The sequence below is a fragment of the Cervus canadensis genome, chromosome 7 (genome assembly GCF_019320065.1).
Source record: "Cervus canadensis isolate Bull #8, Minnesota chromosome 7, ASM1932006v1, whole genome shotgun sequence".
In the NCBI taxonomy this organism is placed as follows: domain Eukaryota; kingdom Metazoa; phylum Chordata; class Mammalia; order Artiodactyla; family Cervidae; genus Cervus; species Cervus canadensis.
In genome coordinates, this window is record NC_057392.1 from 89,934,899 (window position 1) to 89,951,398 (window position 16,500).

The 16,500-nt window shown below is 44.3% G+C and overlaps 1 protein-coding gene across 1 annotated transcript in view; it reads left to right on the forward strand.

Moving 5' to 3' along the window:
- Positions 1 to 16,500, forward strand: part of MINDY4B (MINDY family member 4B) — a 40,855-nt gene that overhangs the window by 14,612 nt on the left and 9,743 nt on the right. Inside the window, exons 6-10 of the mRNA XM_043473398.1 lie at positions 1,961 to 2,126; positions 3,167 to 3,232; positions 9,819 to 9,889; positions 11,669 to 11,741; positions 12,304 to 12,465. Coding sequence (XP_043329333.1) covers positions 1,961 to 2,126; positions 3,167 to 3,232; positions 9,819 to 9,889; positions 11,669 to 11,741; positions 12,304 to 12,465 — 538 coding nt within the window. The remainder of the gene's footprint in view (positions 1 to 1,960; positions 2,127 to 3,166; positions 3,233 to 9,818; positions 9,890 to 11,668; positions 11,742 to 12,303; positions 12,466 to 16,500) is intronic.

A 16,500-nucleotide genomic window follows, 5' to 3' on the forward strand; every position in this document is an offset into this window, starting at 1 on the left:
GAGAGAGGACCAAAGGGGCGATGAAAAGCCTCATAAATGGAGAATTCACCCTCCCACTTAATCAGGCTGACAATGCACAGTGTCTGGTGGCTGCCTGTTTTTGTTAAAAATTCAGTTCAAATGATTTTGTTCTTAGATGTTAACAAGCCTCTATCCTGTGCAAGGCTATACGATTGCTATTAGGAGAAACAGAAATAATTAAAACGCACCTACCTACCCTCGAGCAGGATAAGTTATCACCAAAAACAGGAACTGAATATCTCGTCTATCCTAAGAACATGAATTGCCAGGTTCCTCAGAAGCAGAGCCAAAGGTGGGAATTCTTTATGCAGGTGCTTTATTAAGGGAATGAATGTCCTCAGAAGAAACCCGTAAGAGAGCAGAGTAAAACCGGCTCGGGAAAGAAGTGGAGGAAGCAGGTGGTCGCCGGCGATGGCGGGGCTCCCCTGAGCCATCGGCGCTCTTGGCGGTGGGGGGCGGGGGGGGGCACTGCTCCATCTTCAGATAAGGGGGCGGGGCCTTATCACCTCTCACCCCCGCTTGGGCATCTACTGCGTACCCTCCTAGGGGAAGGCGGCGCAACTCCTAGTCACTTCCAGAGAAGATGGCTCCAGGTCTTCAGAAAGTTTAGAACTACGAGCCACTAGCAGGAGTACCCAAAGCAATGGCAGGATGTATCCACCAAGCAGTCTAGGTGAAACACATACATTTGCTGCACAAATAGAAAGCATTTAGCACAGTACCTGGTATTAAGTCAATGGTAATGAATAACTGCTATTATCCACCATCCCCATGAAGCCTTCTTGAATGTTCCCAGGCACCAGTTCTCTCTCCGTCCTCTGCAGTTTCCCAGCACTTTGTTTTATTCTCATTCTACCTTGCACTGGGGTTTTGGAGGATGAGGCTCTTGTTACTCATTTCTGTATCATCGGAGAGCTAGGGGGGTTTTATAAATCATGGCTGAGTTCACTCTAACCTCTAGCATGTGTTTCTTCACTAGGACCACAGCCGTCAATGCTAAATACTTAGAAAATGAGCATAGCACAGGCCTCTGATGCAAAGCACGGCTCTCACTTCCAGGGAAGTCGGACCCGCTGGGATTACTTGACAGGGCTCACGGTTAAGGATAATCTGATGGTTAAGTCAGGAGGCACACCGCCTGCATTCAAGTCACTGCTCTGTGGCTATAAAGGCAGAAGACGAGGGGCAGACTGCTCAAGCTCCCCGTCTTCCTCTCCTCACCTCTAAAACAGGAGAAATAATAGTGTCCACCTCACAGCTTGTTGAAAGGATTAAATGAGGCGATATGTGTTAGGTGCTTAGGACAATGCTGGACCCAGTGAGTGCCAGATGAGAGTAAATTACAAGTCACCAAGGGCAACCTGCTGCTGCTGCTAAGTCGCTTCAGTCGCGTCCGACTCTGTGCGACCCCACAGAGGCGGCCTCAAGTGACACGTAGGATGTGATCAGGCAGAAAGCACAGACAGGGCATGCATATTAAAGGCAGACAAGTGCATGAGAAAAAGCAGAGAGGTGGAACGTGGAAACAACATCCAGGGGACCAGTCCATCTGGGGCAGAGGGTCTGCAAAGTGGAAGTCTGCGAGATAAACCTGGGAGGACTGTTCGGGGTTGTGCTTGGGAAGGGCCTGTGCTACGGGGTTAGAGAGTTTGGATGGAGCCTGACTAGAGTTCAGGAGAGAGGACAGTGTGGGGGTTCAGTGGGGACCGTAAAGCACAGGGTGGAGAACCAAAAGGAATAGTGTGCTGGGATGAGGACGCCCGTTCCATGGGGGCAGAGAGGACGAGGCTCCCCCACCCCACGACATTCTCAGAGTGCAGGCTGACGAGGAACCAAACAGAGCCGTCCTGTACTCAGAAGGGCTCCTGAAAGCGGAGGCCCGGGCCCTCAGCGAGCTGATGCCTTTGCCGTGTGCTCCTCCCCTCCTTCTGCGCTGAAGCTTGTGCAGGATGAGCAAGCACGACCAGGGCCGCACGCTGGCGGCGGCGCTCGCGGGCATCCTGTGGGCCGCGGGAGCAGCGCAGAAGGCCACCCTCTGCCTCGTCACCGAGGACACTTACATCGTCCCGACGCCTGGCTACTCTGGGGACGGTTTCTCTGAACGGGTGAGTGCCCTCCTGCCCGTCCTGCCAGATAAGGGTGACAGAGCCTGGGTGAGGACCAGACTCCCCATAGCAATGGAGTTGGAAGCCCACGGCTGCTCTGGGGCGGACCTCTACAACGTAAGCATCTGATGTGGCCAAAGAGGCAAGGATCAAGGCCATGCAGAGCCCAAGCAGCCAAGACAGAGATGCCTGCTGTGAGTTTCTCCTTCCAAAATTTACCATGATCAAGAATATTCCAGGGCCTTCCCGAGTGGTCCAGTGGTTAAGACGTCCCCTTCCAATGCAGGAGGTGTAGGAGCTAAGATTCCCACATGCCTCGTGGCCAAAGAACCAAAACATAAACAGTATTACAACAAATTCAATAAAGACTTTAAAACAGTCCACATCAAAAAAAAAAAAAGTACCTTCCCTACCTAACAGAAAAGCAGCAGATTCACAGAACACAGAGAACAAAGCAGTGGTTATCAGTGGAAAGGGAAGGACGGGGGGCAACGTAGGGTTTGGGAGTTAAGAGGTGAAGACTATTATGTATAAAATAAGCTATGTTGTATTCCCCATACAACATGGGGAATATAGCCAATATTTTATAATAACTATAAATGAAATATTACCATTAAAAATTGTGAATCACTAGATAGTACACTTGTAATTTATATAATACCATATATTAACTACAACAAAAACATTTTTAAAAAGAAAATCTCATGCCTGAAATGATCATAAACTATGCTTTCATAACTAATCTTTTAAACTTGGCTAAATTCTTCTACCTATTAGGGAAAAAAAAAGATGTGCTTATGGTTTTCCAGCTCAAGATACCATATTAGTTTAAAACAGAGGAATGCAAACATGTGGCCGGTGGCCACCCAATTTTACCATGTATGCTTTACATGACCTTGGGTGAGATAACACGTCAGTTCTTAGAACTGTGATTTGCAATGAAACAAAGAACTCCCTTGAGGTAATAACAGTGCGTTGACATCTTCTAGATGTGACTTTCATCTTCCTTTTCATTTTTATCTTCTATTTCTGACTTATAGCTCCAGCTGTTTGAACTTTCAGACAAAGAAGCCACTGAGAAATTCATCTATGATCATTTACAATGTGTAAGTGTTTAAGCATCGAGGTAATTCCTTTATGTTGAACTGATCTTACAGGAATTTTCTTCCTTTTATAAAGTATATTTCTAATGATGCTTGTTAAGAAAACCAGGTCATTTTGAGGACTAAGAGAGGGCGGAATGAGAGAAAGAGAAGCCCGTCTCTCCCTCCCCACAATCTAGAGAGGCCAGATCACACACAGGCCTGCTCACAAATGCCCCTTTCTCCTTGACTAATCAAACCCAGAGAATAATACTATAGAGGGCATATACAGCAAGATGGCTTTTATGGGAAGAGAAAATTTTACAGCAGTCTTGCCTCCTCTGAGGGATAAAACATAAAAATGGTAGTCTAAATTGCCAAAATGACCATTCACATTGGCTCAAAAAAAATGACTTTCTGTCTGAAAAAGGTGCTCCCCCCCACCTCTTCTAACAGCCCCTTCTACACAATGCCCTCCCCTGCGATGAATCTTCCCCATCCCCTGGGTAGGCAGGACACAAAGCAGGAGACAGTGATGGGTGAAATGGAAGGTGCTTTTGTAAGATTCCTCTGCAGAGAAAGAAAGGAAAGTTGGTTTTCCAAAGAATCGGAACCTTACAATGTAGCAGGGTAACTATAAATCCATGTGTATGTGGCTTGTATGGAAAGGGGAAATGTGACTCATGAAGCTCAGAGCTCCATGCCTTTCAAAGGTCACAGGGATGGAAAACATGAGCGTGAGTTCTCAAACACACACTAGCAATAAATAAACTAGTTTATTTAGTTTAATAAACTAGTTTAGGATAAACTAGTTACCCCAGACCTACCTCCTCCATCAGCTCTAGGGGCTATGTGGTAGGCAGAAGAATCATCTCCTGAAAGATGTCTATACTCTACCACCTGGAACCCATGACTGCTTCATTACAGGGTAAAGGGGAGTTAAGGTTGCTAATCGGCTAACTTTAAAATAGGGAGATTATCCTGGATTACATGGGTGGGTCCAGTGTAATTACAAGGGCCCTTATATGTGGATGAGGAAGGCAGAAGAGAGGAGAAGCGTAGTGTGATATGAAACTTGCTGCGTTGAAACTGGAGGCCATGAACCAAGGAATGCGGACAGGCTGCTGCAAGAAAGGCAAGGAAACAGATTCTCCTCTAGAGGCTCCAGAAGGAATACAGGGCTGATGACAATTTTTTTTTCTTCACTTGGGTATAGTTGTTTTGGGCTTCCCAGGTGGTGCAGTAGTAAAGAACCTTCCTGCCAATGCAGGAGATGTGGGTGCTATCCTTGAGCCAGAAGACTCACTGGAGGAGGTAAGGGCAATCCACTCCAGTATTCTTCCCTGGGAAATCCCATGGACATGTAGCCTGGAGGGGTCACAAAGAGTCAGACACGACTGAGTACACACACGCACACACATAGTTTCTTTACAATGTCGTGTTAGTTTCTACTAGAGCTGCTGCTATCTCAATTTTAGACCAGTAAGTCCCATTTCAGACTTCTGACCTCCAGAACTATAAGATAATAAAATAAATCTGTACTGTTGAAGCTACAAATTTATGGTACTTTGTTCCAACAGCAATATGAAAGCAATCAAAGCTAAGTGATAGATTTTAAATTATCTGACATGAAATGTTAGGCTAGAAGCCTGCTTGGGGACTCTCTATTGCAGAGGGAGATGTTTAAGGGGGCTACGCAGAGAGGAACCATGTAAGAAATTACTCTCCTGGCCAACAGAGGCAAACCCTTCCCTCTCTACCTTCCAAATCAGCCCTGAGAGAGTCTGATTCAATAAGAAGGTCTTTCACATCTGCAAGGGTTTCTTAAGTGTGGCCAGAGCTGACAATTGGAAAATCAGAGCTAGAGCTATATAGAGGCTTTCCCCTCAAAGGCTAAGGGTTGAGCTGGAATAAGTAATAAACAGAAGTGGAATCAGACCTCACGGCGTGGGTGGGTTCGGCACAAGAGTTACCTGTGCCAATCAGACTCAAGCTGACCTTGACCGTAGCCACGCTGGGGAAGGGCCAGTGCCATTTCCTGGATCAGGGGGGATCTTGCTGCATAGACACCCCGCTCTCAAGGGCACTCCCAGACCAGGGGCTGCCTGTGTGATCAGCCTCCATCCAGACCTCCACCCAATGTCATTACTACCAAAGAACAACAGCTCTGGAGGGGGGCGAGGAGTGGGAGATTGGGAGGACATATATACACACTGCCATGTTGGACAGAATAGACGACCAATAAGGATGCGCTGTGGGGCCCAGGGAACTCTGCTCAGCGCTCTTTGGCGAGCTGAACAGGGAGGAAACCGAAAAGGGAGGGCATATACGTATATGTACGGCCGATTCCTCTTGCTGCACGCTAAAAACTTAGTGCAACCTTGTAAAGCAACTACACACCAACAAAAATTAACTTTGAAGTGAAGTGAAGTGAAGTCGCTCAGTCGTGTCCGACTCTTTGCGACCCCATGGACTGTAGCCTACCAGGATCCTCAGTCCATGGGATTTTCCAGGCAAGAATACTGGAATGGGTTGCCATTTCCTTCTCCAAATTAACTTTAAAAAACATTAAAAAAAAAAAAGCATCTCTGTGCCTATCTTGAGGCAGGGATCACAAGCTGGAGAATTAAGGGCTACACGTGGGAGCAGGCCTACTGTTGTTATGGGTTGCATCACCTCCCCCCACCCCCACCACCACCAAAAAGTGTGTGTGCCCCAGCAGCTGTGAATGTGTTCCTACTTGGATAGAGGGTCTTTGCAGATGTCACCAAGTTAACATCAGGTCATGCTGGATGACGGTGGGCCTCAATCCAGTGACTTCTATCTTTGTAAGAAAAGAGAAATTTGGTCATAAACCCTGACACATGCAGGGAAAACACCATGCAATAATGGAGACTGGAGTGATATATCTCCCAAACCAAGGATGCCAAGGACTGCCAGCAGCCACAAGAAGCTAGGAAGATAACCAGGAAGGTTCCTTCTCTGGGGCCTTCAGAGAGAGCATGGCCCTCCTCTGACACCTTGATTTCAGACTTCCAGCTTCCGGAACTGTGAAAGAATAAACTTCTGTTGTTTCAAGCCTTTCGAATTTCTGGCCACTTGTAGGGCAGTTCTAGGAAACTCATACATCTACCACATAAGATGGGCAGTGTCAGTTCACCTGGTGTTGTATTTTTAAAAATTTGAGTCAGTGAACTTCAAAAAGAATCAGAAAATTCCATTTCAAAACCTAAAGGTTTAGATCCTTCTGGCCAAATCAGAAAATCTGGCTGCACTAGACCTATATTCTATCTAGCACGCCCTCCATTAGCTGATATAGGGAGCAATGACTCCCATTAAACAAGTCGTGATAGACTGAATGATGCTACCTAACTGGTCAAAAGGAACTGCAGATGAGATTAAGTTTTAAGTTTCTCAGATGGGAAGATTATTCTGAATTTCTCTGGTGGATCTGATTAATCACAATGGTTTTAAAACAGAAAGAGGATGGGAGGAGAGTCAGAAAAAAAGGATATAATGAGAGAAGCAGATGAGAAGAAGCTATGCAATGTGGGGTCACAAGCCAAGGGATTAAGACTGCTACTAGAAGCTGGAAAACGCTAGGAGACACCATTTCCCATAAAGACTCCAGAAGGAACGTGGGCTGACCAGCAGTTAGGGTCGAGTCCGGAGATACCAGGGCTGGACAGCTAGCCTCCAGAACTCCAAGATGATGGATTCCCATTATTTTAAGCCGGTCATCTGTTAAGACAGCAGCAGGAAACTGACCCAAGCGTGCTTTCCTGTGCCTCAGGTTCCACCTCTCCCGTTTTCTCCCATGCCCTGCAGCACAGCCACTGAAATTTGTTCTCCTGCATGAGATTCCAGCCCTTGTTAGCACACAGAAAGTGAAGCACAGATTAACTCACAAAAGGGAAAGTATATGCACTTTCGTGGAAACCTTTCCGACACTATGCCTTTAAAGAAAAGGCTTTAACTCTGGGCACTTTGAAAGCCAGCCAAGGAGCATCTTCTCCTCAGCAGGTAGAGTACTGACACAAAGCCAAGAGAAGGCCAGCCAGCGGGAAGCCCTGAATGTGGGCGGATCATATCTTGGAGCTCACAGGGCACCTTCGAAAAGTTCAGAGCAGAAAAGTACCCTGGCCAAGAAAAGAGACAGAGACGAGTCCCTTAGAGAGGGGCAGATAGTAATTTTTCTGTGGTCCTATTAACAGCATGTTCTAAGAACCAAGGTGAGCAATGCAAAAAAATAGAGGGAAACAACAGAATGGGAAAGAATAGAGATCTCTTCAAGAGAATTAGAGATACCAAGGGAATATTTCATGCAAGGATGGGCTCAATAAAGGACAGAAACGGTATGGACCTAACAGAAGCAGAAGATATTAAGAAGAGGTGGCAAGAATACACAGAAGAACTATACAAAAAAGATCTTAATGACGCAGATAATCACAGTGGTGTGATCACTCACCTAGAGTCAGATATCCTAGAGTGCAAAGTCAACTGGGCCTTAGGAAGCATCACTACAAACAAAGCTAGTGGAGGTGATTGAATTCCAGCTGGGCTATTTCAAATCCTAAAAGAAGATGCTGTTAAAGTGCTACACTCAATATGCCAGCAAATTTGGAAAACTCAGCAGTGACCAAAGGGCTGGGAAAGGTCAGTTTTCATTCCAATCCCAAAGAAGGACAGTGCCAAAGAATGTTCAAACTGCCACACAGTTGCACTCATCTCACACATTAGCAAGGTAGTGCTCAACATCCTCCAAGATAGCCTTCAACCACACATGAACTGAGAACTTCCAGATGTTCAAGCTGGATTTAGAAAAGGCAGAGGAACCAGAGATCAAATTGTCAACATCTGTTGGATCATAGAAAAACCATGAGAACTGTAGAAAAACATCTACTTCTGCTTCATTGGCTATGCTAAAGCCTTTGACTGGGTGGATTGCCACAAGCTGTGGAAAATTCTTAGGGAGATAGGAATACCAGACCACCTTACCTGCCTCCTGAGAAATCTGTATGCTGGTCAAGAAGCTACAGTTAGAACTGGACATGGAACAGTGGACTAGTTCAAAATTGAGAAAGGAGTACGTCAGGGCTGTATATTGTCACCCTGCTAATTTAACTTATACACAGAGTATATCATGTGAAATGCCAGGCTGGATGAAGCACAAGCTGGAATCAGGATTATCAGGAGAAATATCAATAACCTCAGATATGCAGGTGACACTACCCTTATGGCAGAAAGCAACAAAGAACTAAAGAGCCTCTTGATGAAGGTGAAAGAGGAGAGTGAAAAAACTGGCTTTAAACTCAACATTCAAAAAACAAATATCATGGCATCCAGTCTTATCACTTCATGGCAAATAGATGGGGAAACAATGGAAACAGTGAGAGACTTTATTTTCTTGGTCTCCAAAATCACTGCAGATGCTGACTGCAGCCATGAAATCAAAAGACACTTGCTCCTTGGAAGAAAAGCTATAATCAACCTAGACAGCATATTAAAAAGCAGAGACATTCCGTCTCTGCTTTTAAAAAGCAGAAAGAGTCCATCTAGTCCAAGCTACAGTTATTCCAGTAGTCATGTATGGCTGTGACAGTTGGGACTATAAACAAAGCTGAGCACCAAAGAATCGATACTTTTGAACTGTGGTGTTGGAGAAGACTCTTGAGAGTCCCTTCGACTGCAAGGAGACCCAACCAGTCAATCCTAAAGGAAATCAGTCCTGAATATTCATTGGAAGGACTGATGCTGAAGTTGAAGCTCCAAAGGTTGGCCACCTGATGCGAAGAGCTGATTCATTGGAAAAGACTCTAATGCTGGGCAAGACTGAAGGCAGGAGAAGGGGACGACAGAGGATGAGATGGTTGGATGGCATCACCGACTCAGTGGACACGAGTTTGAGCAAGCTCTGGGAGACGGTGAAGGACAGGGAATCCTGGCGTGCCACAGTCCATGGGGTCACAAAGAGTAGGACGTGACTGAGTGACTAAACAATGACAAAAAACAAACAAACAAACCAAAACCAAGGTAGGCACTGTACATTATTTCCTTCAACTTTTGCAACAATCCTAGGGAAAAGGTATTTATATCTGCAATTACAGATGAGACTGAAATGCAAAGAAACGAGCTGGAGTTAGTATAATAGAACTGGTTTTGAACTCGGGTTTCTGTAACTCCAAAACTATTTCTAGCAAACTTCTCTGCTCTCCCTGAGTTTAACAGGGTAATGAGGAGGAATGCAGTGACTGAGGGAGGCTAGATAAAGGCCATCCAGAGCAACTCTGAAGGGCTTGGCTAGGATGGATGCTGGAAAAATGGAGAGGGAAAATACACTCAGTCTTAGCCATGAGTCAAAGAGAGTCACGTGATACAAGTGGAGGAAAGAAAGATGGGTTGAAAACTAAGAGAATGCCAGCGCCACTGAAGCAAGGCAAGAGGATGCATTTCAGAGTGGAGATGACCTAGGGAAGCAGAGGGAGCTTCCACTGTCCTTGCGTCAGCTAGGAAAAATCCCTCAGGCTGTAAATCCTCGAATTTGTGCCCACAGGCACACAGAGACGCACTGCATTTAGGCAAACGTGTTTTCCCTTTGTTTTCCAAACAGTTCAAGGGAGAAGGATGCCATGGCGTCATCTTGTTTCTTTACAGCCTGATCTTCTCCAGGACATTTGAAAGGTAAATGCTACAAATACTTGCATAGCTATTTCCTACAGCTCTGGGGTCACACGAACAACGTTCTCCTGTGTTGGAAAGTATTTTCGTGCCTTATTGGAAACATAAGAGTGATTTTTTTTCTAGTAGACACTCTTCTGTTGCTGCATTCTTTTCTGTAGTGGGTTTGGCCATATTCATGGGAGAGTGGATGTCATCAGAAAAGTGTGACTCTCCTTTTCTAGCGCTGTGGGAAGTTCCTTCTTGTGGTTATAAATATTGGCAGATATCACTCAGGCTTATTTGTACAACTTTCATAAATGAAAATAATTCATGATTTCTATATACAATAAAATATATACCCACAAATATTTATTTTTGTCCCCTTTAAATGCAAAGCACTGTTTGGCACTGTGGGATATATACAAATAAAACAGGATATGGCCCTGATCCCCTCACAGGTTCTAGTTTGGCAAAAACCAGACATACACATACAGAGACTGGGAAAGTCCCAAATGGTACTTGGTATATCAGATGACATGCAAAGACAATGACTCTTAAGGGATGCCAGAGGAGGAAGGGGCCCCAACAGATAGGGCAGTCAAGGAAGGCTTCTTGCAAGAAGTAGACCTTCTTCTGGACCCTGAAAAAAGGATAAGCTTTTGCAAATCAAAGAGAGAAATACAGGGCTTCCAGAAAGGAAAAATTTCAAACCTTGAAGCAGTGTTCCTGAAACGTGACATTTGCATATCATACTTTTATGATATATTATTATTTGCTTAACAATTTCCTTAAATCAACACACATTTGGGATTTCCCTGGCAGTCCAGTGGTTAAGACTGTGATTCCACTGCAGGGGTCAAGTGTTCTATCTCTGATGAGAGAACTAAGATCCCACATGCTCCATGGCGCAGACAAAAAAAGAAAAGAAGAAAAATTCAAACTCAATACACATTTAAATATCCTCTTCTTAAGTTTAATATCCTTTAAATATTAATATATTAATATATATGATCTAAATTATTTATTTGCTGTGCTAAAGAAAAAATGTATTAAACACATAAATATGGAACTTTTTAAATGCTCACGTCTATATCAACTAACATCAAGCCATACTTTAGGACACACTGCCCTGAATTATATCTGATGCTTCACCCACGTCTTTAGGTCTGATTCACAGAAGTGCCTGACCTTCCAACCCTGTGGCTAGGTTCATGCAAGAACATATACAGCTCACATACCCAGCATCTCCCTCTGGGTTACAGCTGAAGCCACTTTCCACCTTGGTATTACATTGCCCTGGGTAGGACCCTGATCCCTGGTCCCCGATGAAACAGTGGAAACTGCAACCAAGAAACGGGCTTAACGCCAAGCTGGTGTTTTCCCCTTAAACAGTCTGCTCAGCTCTGCCTTGGGCCAGCACTCTCTGGAGTGGTCAAAAGTCACCACCCTAAGCCAAGCATCCCCTGGGACTCAGAGCAAAGAGTTTCTCTGCTGAGTCCAGCATCCCCACAGAGCCCACACTGAAGGACTGTCACATGTGAGGTCCGTCACTTCTTCCTTCTCCCTCATCGCTTCTCACTGGCTTCCCCCAATGGCATCAGAACTTCCCCAGTCATCTCCACGGCCCCAGTCCTAGAAGCTTTCCAGGGGACAGATGGAGACACACCAGGCACATGGGAAGGACAGTGACCAGACGAGCTCATGTCAGAGCTGCTCGGTGCTGGGGGTGAAGGCAGGAAAGGCTTGGGTCCCGGAAGCAGTCACGGTCCCTGAGTGCCGATGGTTCCTCCCATCCCGCAGGCTCCAGAAGGAGCTGGATGTCTCCACCACTCACCTGCTGCAACCAAACGCTGGAGGCTTCCTGTGCAGGCAGGTGGGTTGTGGGACTACCTTTTTATTGTAGAATCTGAATAAGGCTTTTATTTTTTCAATTAAGTATATTCTCTCCTTAAGTTAAGGGTGATCAAATTATCTTTGAAATACTAAGATGTCCCCCCTCCTTTTTTTTTTAACTTTTCCACTTTCCATTACTGTCCTTTCTAATTTACCTCTGAGAGTCTGCCACCCCTGAGAGTCTAGAAATGTTAGAAAATGTCTTGACAAGACCATGCCCCCCAGGAATCCCTCATAACTGAGAGGAAAGCACTATAAAAATATCTTAGTTTCATGCATCTTAAATCACAATTATAGAAACCAAAGTTTAAGAAAATATTAAGGGCCCATGGGGAGTTATGGGGCATGGCTAAAGAAAAAAATTAATAAAGTCCTATTTTAACTCTACCAAACATTTATACCATATGTTTTTCCAGAATTATATACTGTGGGATTTCATTCTTTTCACTAAAAATGGTCATCTTTGTGATTATTAAAATAAAAAAAATTAAGTCCCTGTATCAAGGTTATCTTTACACATATTTGTAAAATATGTCACCTAGGCTGTTCTGAACCTGATTCTAACTGGAAGAGCAAGTCCACATGTCTTTAATGGCTGTCAGAAAGGAAAGTCTCAAGAAATATTACATGGGGTCCTGACGCGCAGTGACGTCGGCTATCTGCAGTGGGGTAAGGACACCTCAGAGGGCGACAGACTTTCACAGGTAAGCGTGTCCCAGTTCTCAGCCACAACGCCAGTGTCACTACTGGACATTTTATTACGTCTCGAGATCGCATGTGTCTGTACTCGGTTGAGTCCAATTCTTTGAAACCCCAGGGGCTGTAAACTGTCAAGCTCCTCTGTCCATGGGATTCTCCAGGCAAGAATACTGGAGTGGGCTGCCATTTTCTCCTCCAGGGGATCTTCCGACCCAGGGATCGAACCCACGTCCCCTGCATCTCCTGCACCAGCAGGTGGCTTCTTTACCACGAGCTCTATCTGGGAAGTCCTAATTCAAATCTGAGCTTACTTTTTCCTCTACTACTTTACTGCATGCCTGTAAATTTTTCAGGGTCTAGCTGGAAATATAGAAGTCTTGCTTTTTATTTTGCTTTATCAATTTTTATGTATATAGAGTATAGGTGATACAAGTCATATGCAAATCATTTTTTAAAACAATACTTGAGGTATACAAATAAAGTCCCCTAGCATCCCCACTCAACAGAAATCGATACTGTCAGCTGACAATGAGTATCTTCCCAACCCTTTATTTATGCAAATATGAGTGCATATATTGTATCTATTACTCAGAGCTTTAAAAATCACTGAAAAAAAGGGAACCTCACTTATGAAATGCCTCTCAAAACACTTTCCAGCTCCGAGGATTTATGACCTCTGACAACCAGAATGTAGACTGTGCTGTTGAAAAGCACAACCAGAGAATTAAATAAGATGTGATTCTGCAAAAACAACCAGCAGAGAGAGTGAGGAAGCTAGTATACCCACCCAAACCACAAATCAAAGATGCTTCTGTGACGTTTTCACAAAAAGTTCATCCTAAAACCTAGGGAAGGCAAGGCGGTCCTGTGAGAAGCAACGCTTCTCTGGAGCAGTCCTGAAACCAGCTGCGATGGAATTCAATGTGATGGAGACAGAGCCTCCCAGGTCCACCGTCTGTCAGCGCCAGAGCCCCACTGCTCAGAGCCCGTGCTGTCCTTCTCTGCTGGTTCAGGCTCAGAGTCCCTTTCCCCCGTACGGGCTGTACACCCTATAAGGTCCTTTTACATCTATCGCTTCATCTGGCTTTCCTCCTACTGTTGGGTCCCGCTACAACGTGTTACTCATGAAATCAGCACCTCACAACACACACAAATCATGTCTGATGGTGTTGGGAACGTGGCATCTGACTATCACAGAATAACTACCTTTTGTACAAGCGTGTCTTCCAAGTTTACTAAGTATTCCTTGAGTTTGAAATCTAGTCCATCATAGAAAAATGGCAACAGAAACTAACATAACATTATAAATCAACTACACTTCAGTTTGAAAAAAGAAGAAATGAGAAGTGACAGAAGAGCTAAAAGTAAAACAAATGAACCCAATCCATCACCCAGGGTCAATTCTCTCAGAAATGCTCCCTTCTCTTTTGCATATAAATATGTCCTATTCTACTTCTTCTGAACCCTGTCTTTCTCATGTAATACAAATGTCCTTATATGTCAATGAATATGTGTCCTTCATCATATTTAATGGATGCAAACATTTCCACTATATGAAACTGAAAAACTGTACTTTGAATATGTCCTAAACAGAGAATGGATCTATTATGACTATAAAATTCCTAATTGTTTGTCCCTGATAATTTGGGAATTCATCTTAGAATTTGATGTATATAATAACAAAGGAAACTAAGCCAAAAATAGGGGACTTAAAGATTTCATTATACATAGTTTTCTTTCAACTGCACAAGGTCACTTAATGTCCTTGGTTAAGCACCCTGTATCTAATAGAACCCAGTAATAGGCCAAGACTCAGTCTGGTAGGCTACAGCGGGGGCAAGTTTCAAGGAGTGAGGTACAAAAACCACAGCTTTAGTGCTTTGTCTATTATTACAAAGTCCTTTCACAATATTATTTCACCATATCCTCATTACAAACTACAAAGATTTAAACCAGTGTTTCTCATAGTTCTGTTATCTGAGTAGGTAATTCACAAGCTTTGTCATATCTTCACATCACCTCTGTTATTATTTGCTTAATATTTTCCTTTAAATGAACTCCCTCTTAAAGTTTGAATCTAACCTTTGCTATGGGGGGCTTCCCTGGTAGCTCAGCTGGTAAAGAATCTTCCTGCAATGAGGGAGACCTGGGTTCGATCCCTGGGTTGGAAAGATCCCCTGGAGAAGGGAAAGGCTACCCACTCCAGTATTCTGGCCTGAAGTCCATGGGGTCACAAAGAGTCGGACACAACTGAGTGACTTTCGCATTCATACATACATTTTCTATAACAGTAATATAAGCAATGAACTTGATACACTATTTCTTTCTAACACATATTAAATAAATAGGTAACCAGTTTTAGGTCAGTTAAAGCAGTTGTTGGAGAAGACTCTTGAGAGTCCCTTAGACTGAAAGGAGATCAAACCAGTCCATCCTAAAGGAAGTCCTGAATATTCATTGGAAGGACTGATGTTGAAGCTGAAGCTCCAATACTTTGGCCACCTGATATGAAGAGCTGACTCATTTGAAAAGACCCTGATGCTGGGAAAGATTGAAGGCGGGAGGAGAAGGGGACAACAGGGGATGAGATGGTTGGATGGCATCACCGACTCAATGGGCAAGAGTTTGAGTAAACTCCGGGAGTTGGTGACGGACAGGGAGGCCTGGCATGCTGCAGTCCATAGGGTCGCAGCGAGTCAGACATGACTGAGTGATGAACTGAACTGAAAGCAATTTTAGGTTTACAGCAAAATTGAGTGGAAAGCACAAAGGTTTTCACATATTCCCTGTCCTTACATGCGCATGGCTTCCGCATTATCAGTATCCTCCACCAGAGTGGTACATTTGTTACAGTTGATGAACCTACAGTGACATAAACTAAGTCCACAGTTTATGTCATGGTTCACTCTTGGTGTTTACACTCTATGGGTTTGGACAAATGTATAATGACATGTAGTCACCATTATAGCATCATACAGAGTAGTTTCACTGCCCTAAAAATCCTCTGTGCTCTGCCAAGTCAGCCCTGCATCTCCCTCAATGATGGATCTTTTTACTGTCTTCATAGTTCTGCCTTTTCCAGAGTGTTACTAATATATAGTTGCAATCACAGTATGTAGCCTTTTTGGACTGGCTTCTTTCACTTAATAATATGCCTTTACATTTTCTCCATATATTATCACAGCTTGATACCTCATTTCTTTATAGCACAGGATAATATTCCATTGGAATATTGTGAATAATATTTCTGTGAACAAATATTATTCCACTGATATATCATGGTTTATTTAGCCACTCACTTGTAAAAGATATCTTGGTCGCGTCCACATTTTGGCGATCGCGAATAACGTCGCTATAAACATCCGTGTTCAGGTTTCTCTGTGGACATGAGTTTTCAGCTCCTTTGGGTAAATATCAAGGCAGGGCGGGCAACTGCTGGATCACATGGTAAGAGTATGTTTAGTTTTACAAGCAGCTGCCAAACTGCCTCCCACAGTGGCTGTGCCCTTTTACATTCCCACCAGCAACGGGTGAGAGGTCCTGCTGCCCTGCATCCTCGTCTGTGTTTAGCGTTGTCCGTGTTCCGGATTTCAGCCTCTCTAACAGGCATCACATTGTTTGTTTACTTGCATTGCCCTGACAATTAGCATATGCGTAGTTGCCATCTGTCTATTGTCTTTGGTGAGGGGTCTGTTACTCTTAGGGAGCATCTAAAGTTATCCGCGCTCAGGTCACCCTCCGGAACAGGGTCAGCTATATGTGTGCGGGACCCATGTGAACACACATGTTATATGTGTGCAGGAGCCGTGTGAACACACAAGTTATATGTGTGTAGGACCTGCGTGAACACACAGCCCCACACTGAGAAGGCTCTGCTGTCTCTGCCTTAAAATTCTCCACAGTTTTTGAACAAAGGCCTCCAGTTTTTCATTTTGTACTGGACCCCACAAATGGTACAGCTGGTCCTACCCAATGACTGGTTTATCTGGCCTGGAAACCATCTGATAACCGAGGTTGTTTAATCCCTCAGGTGCATCCAG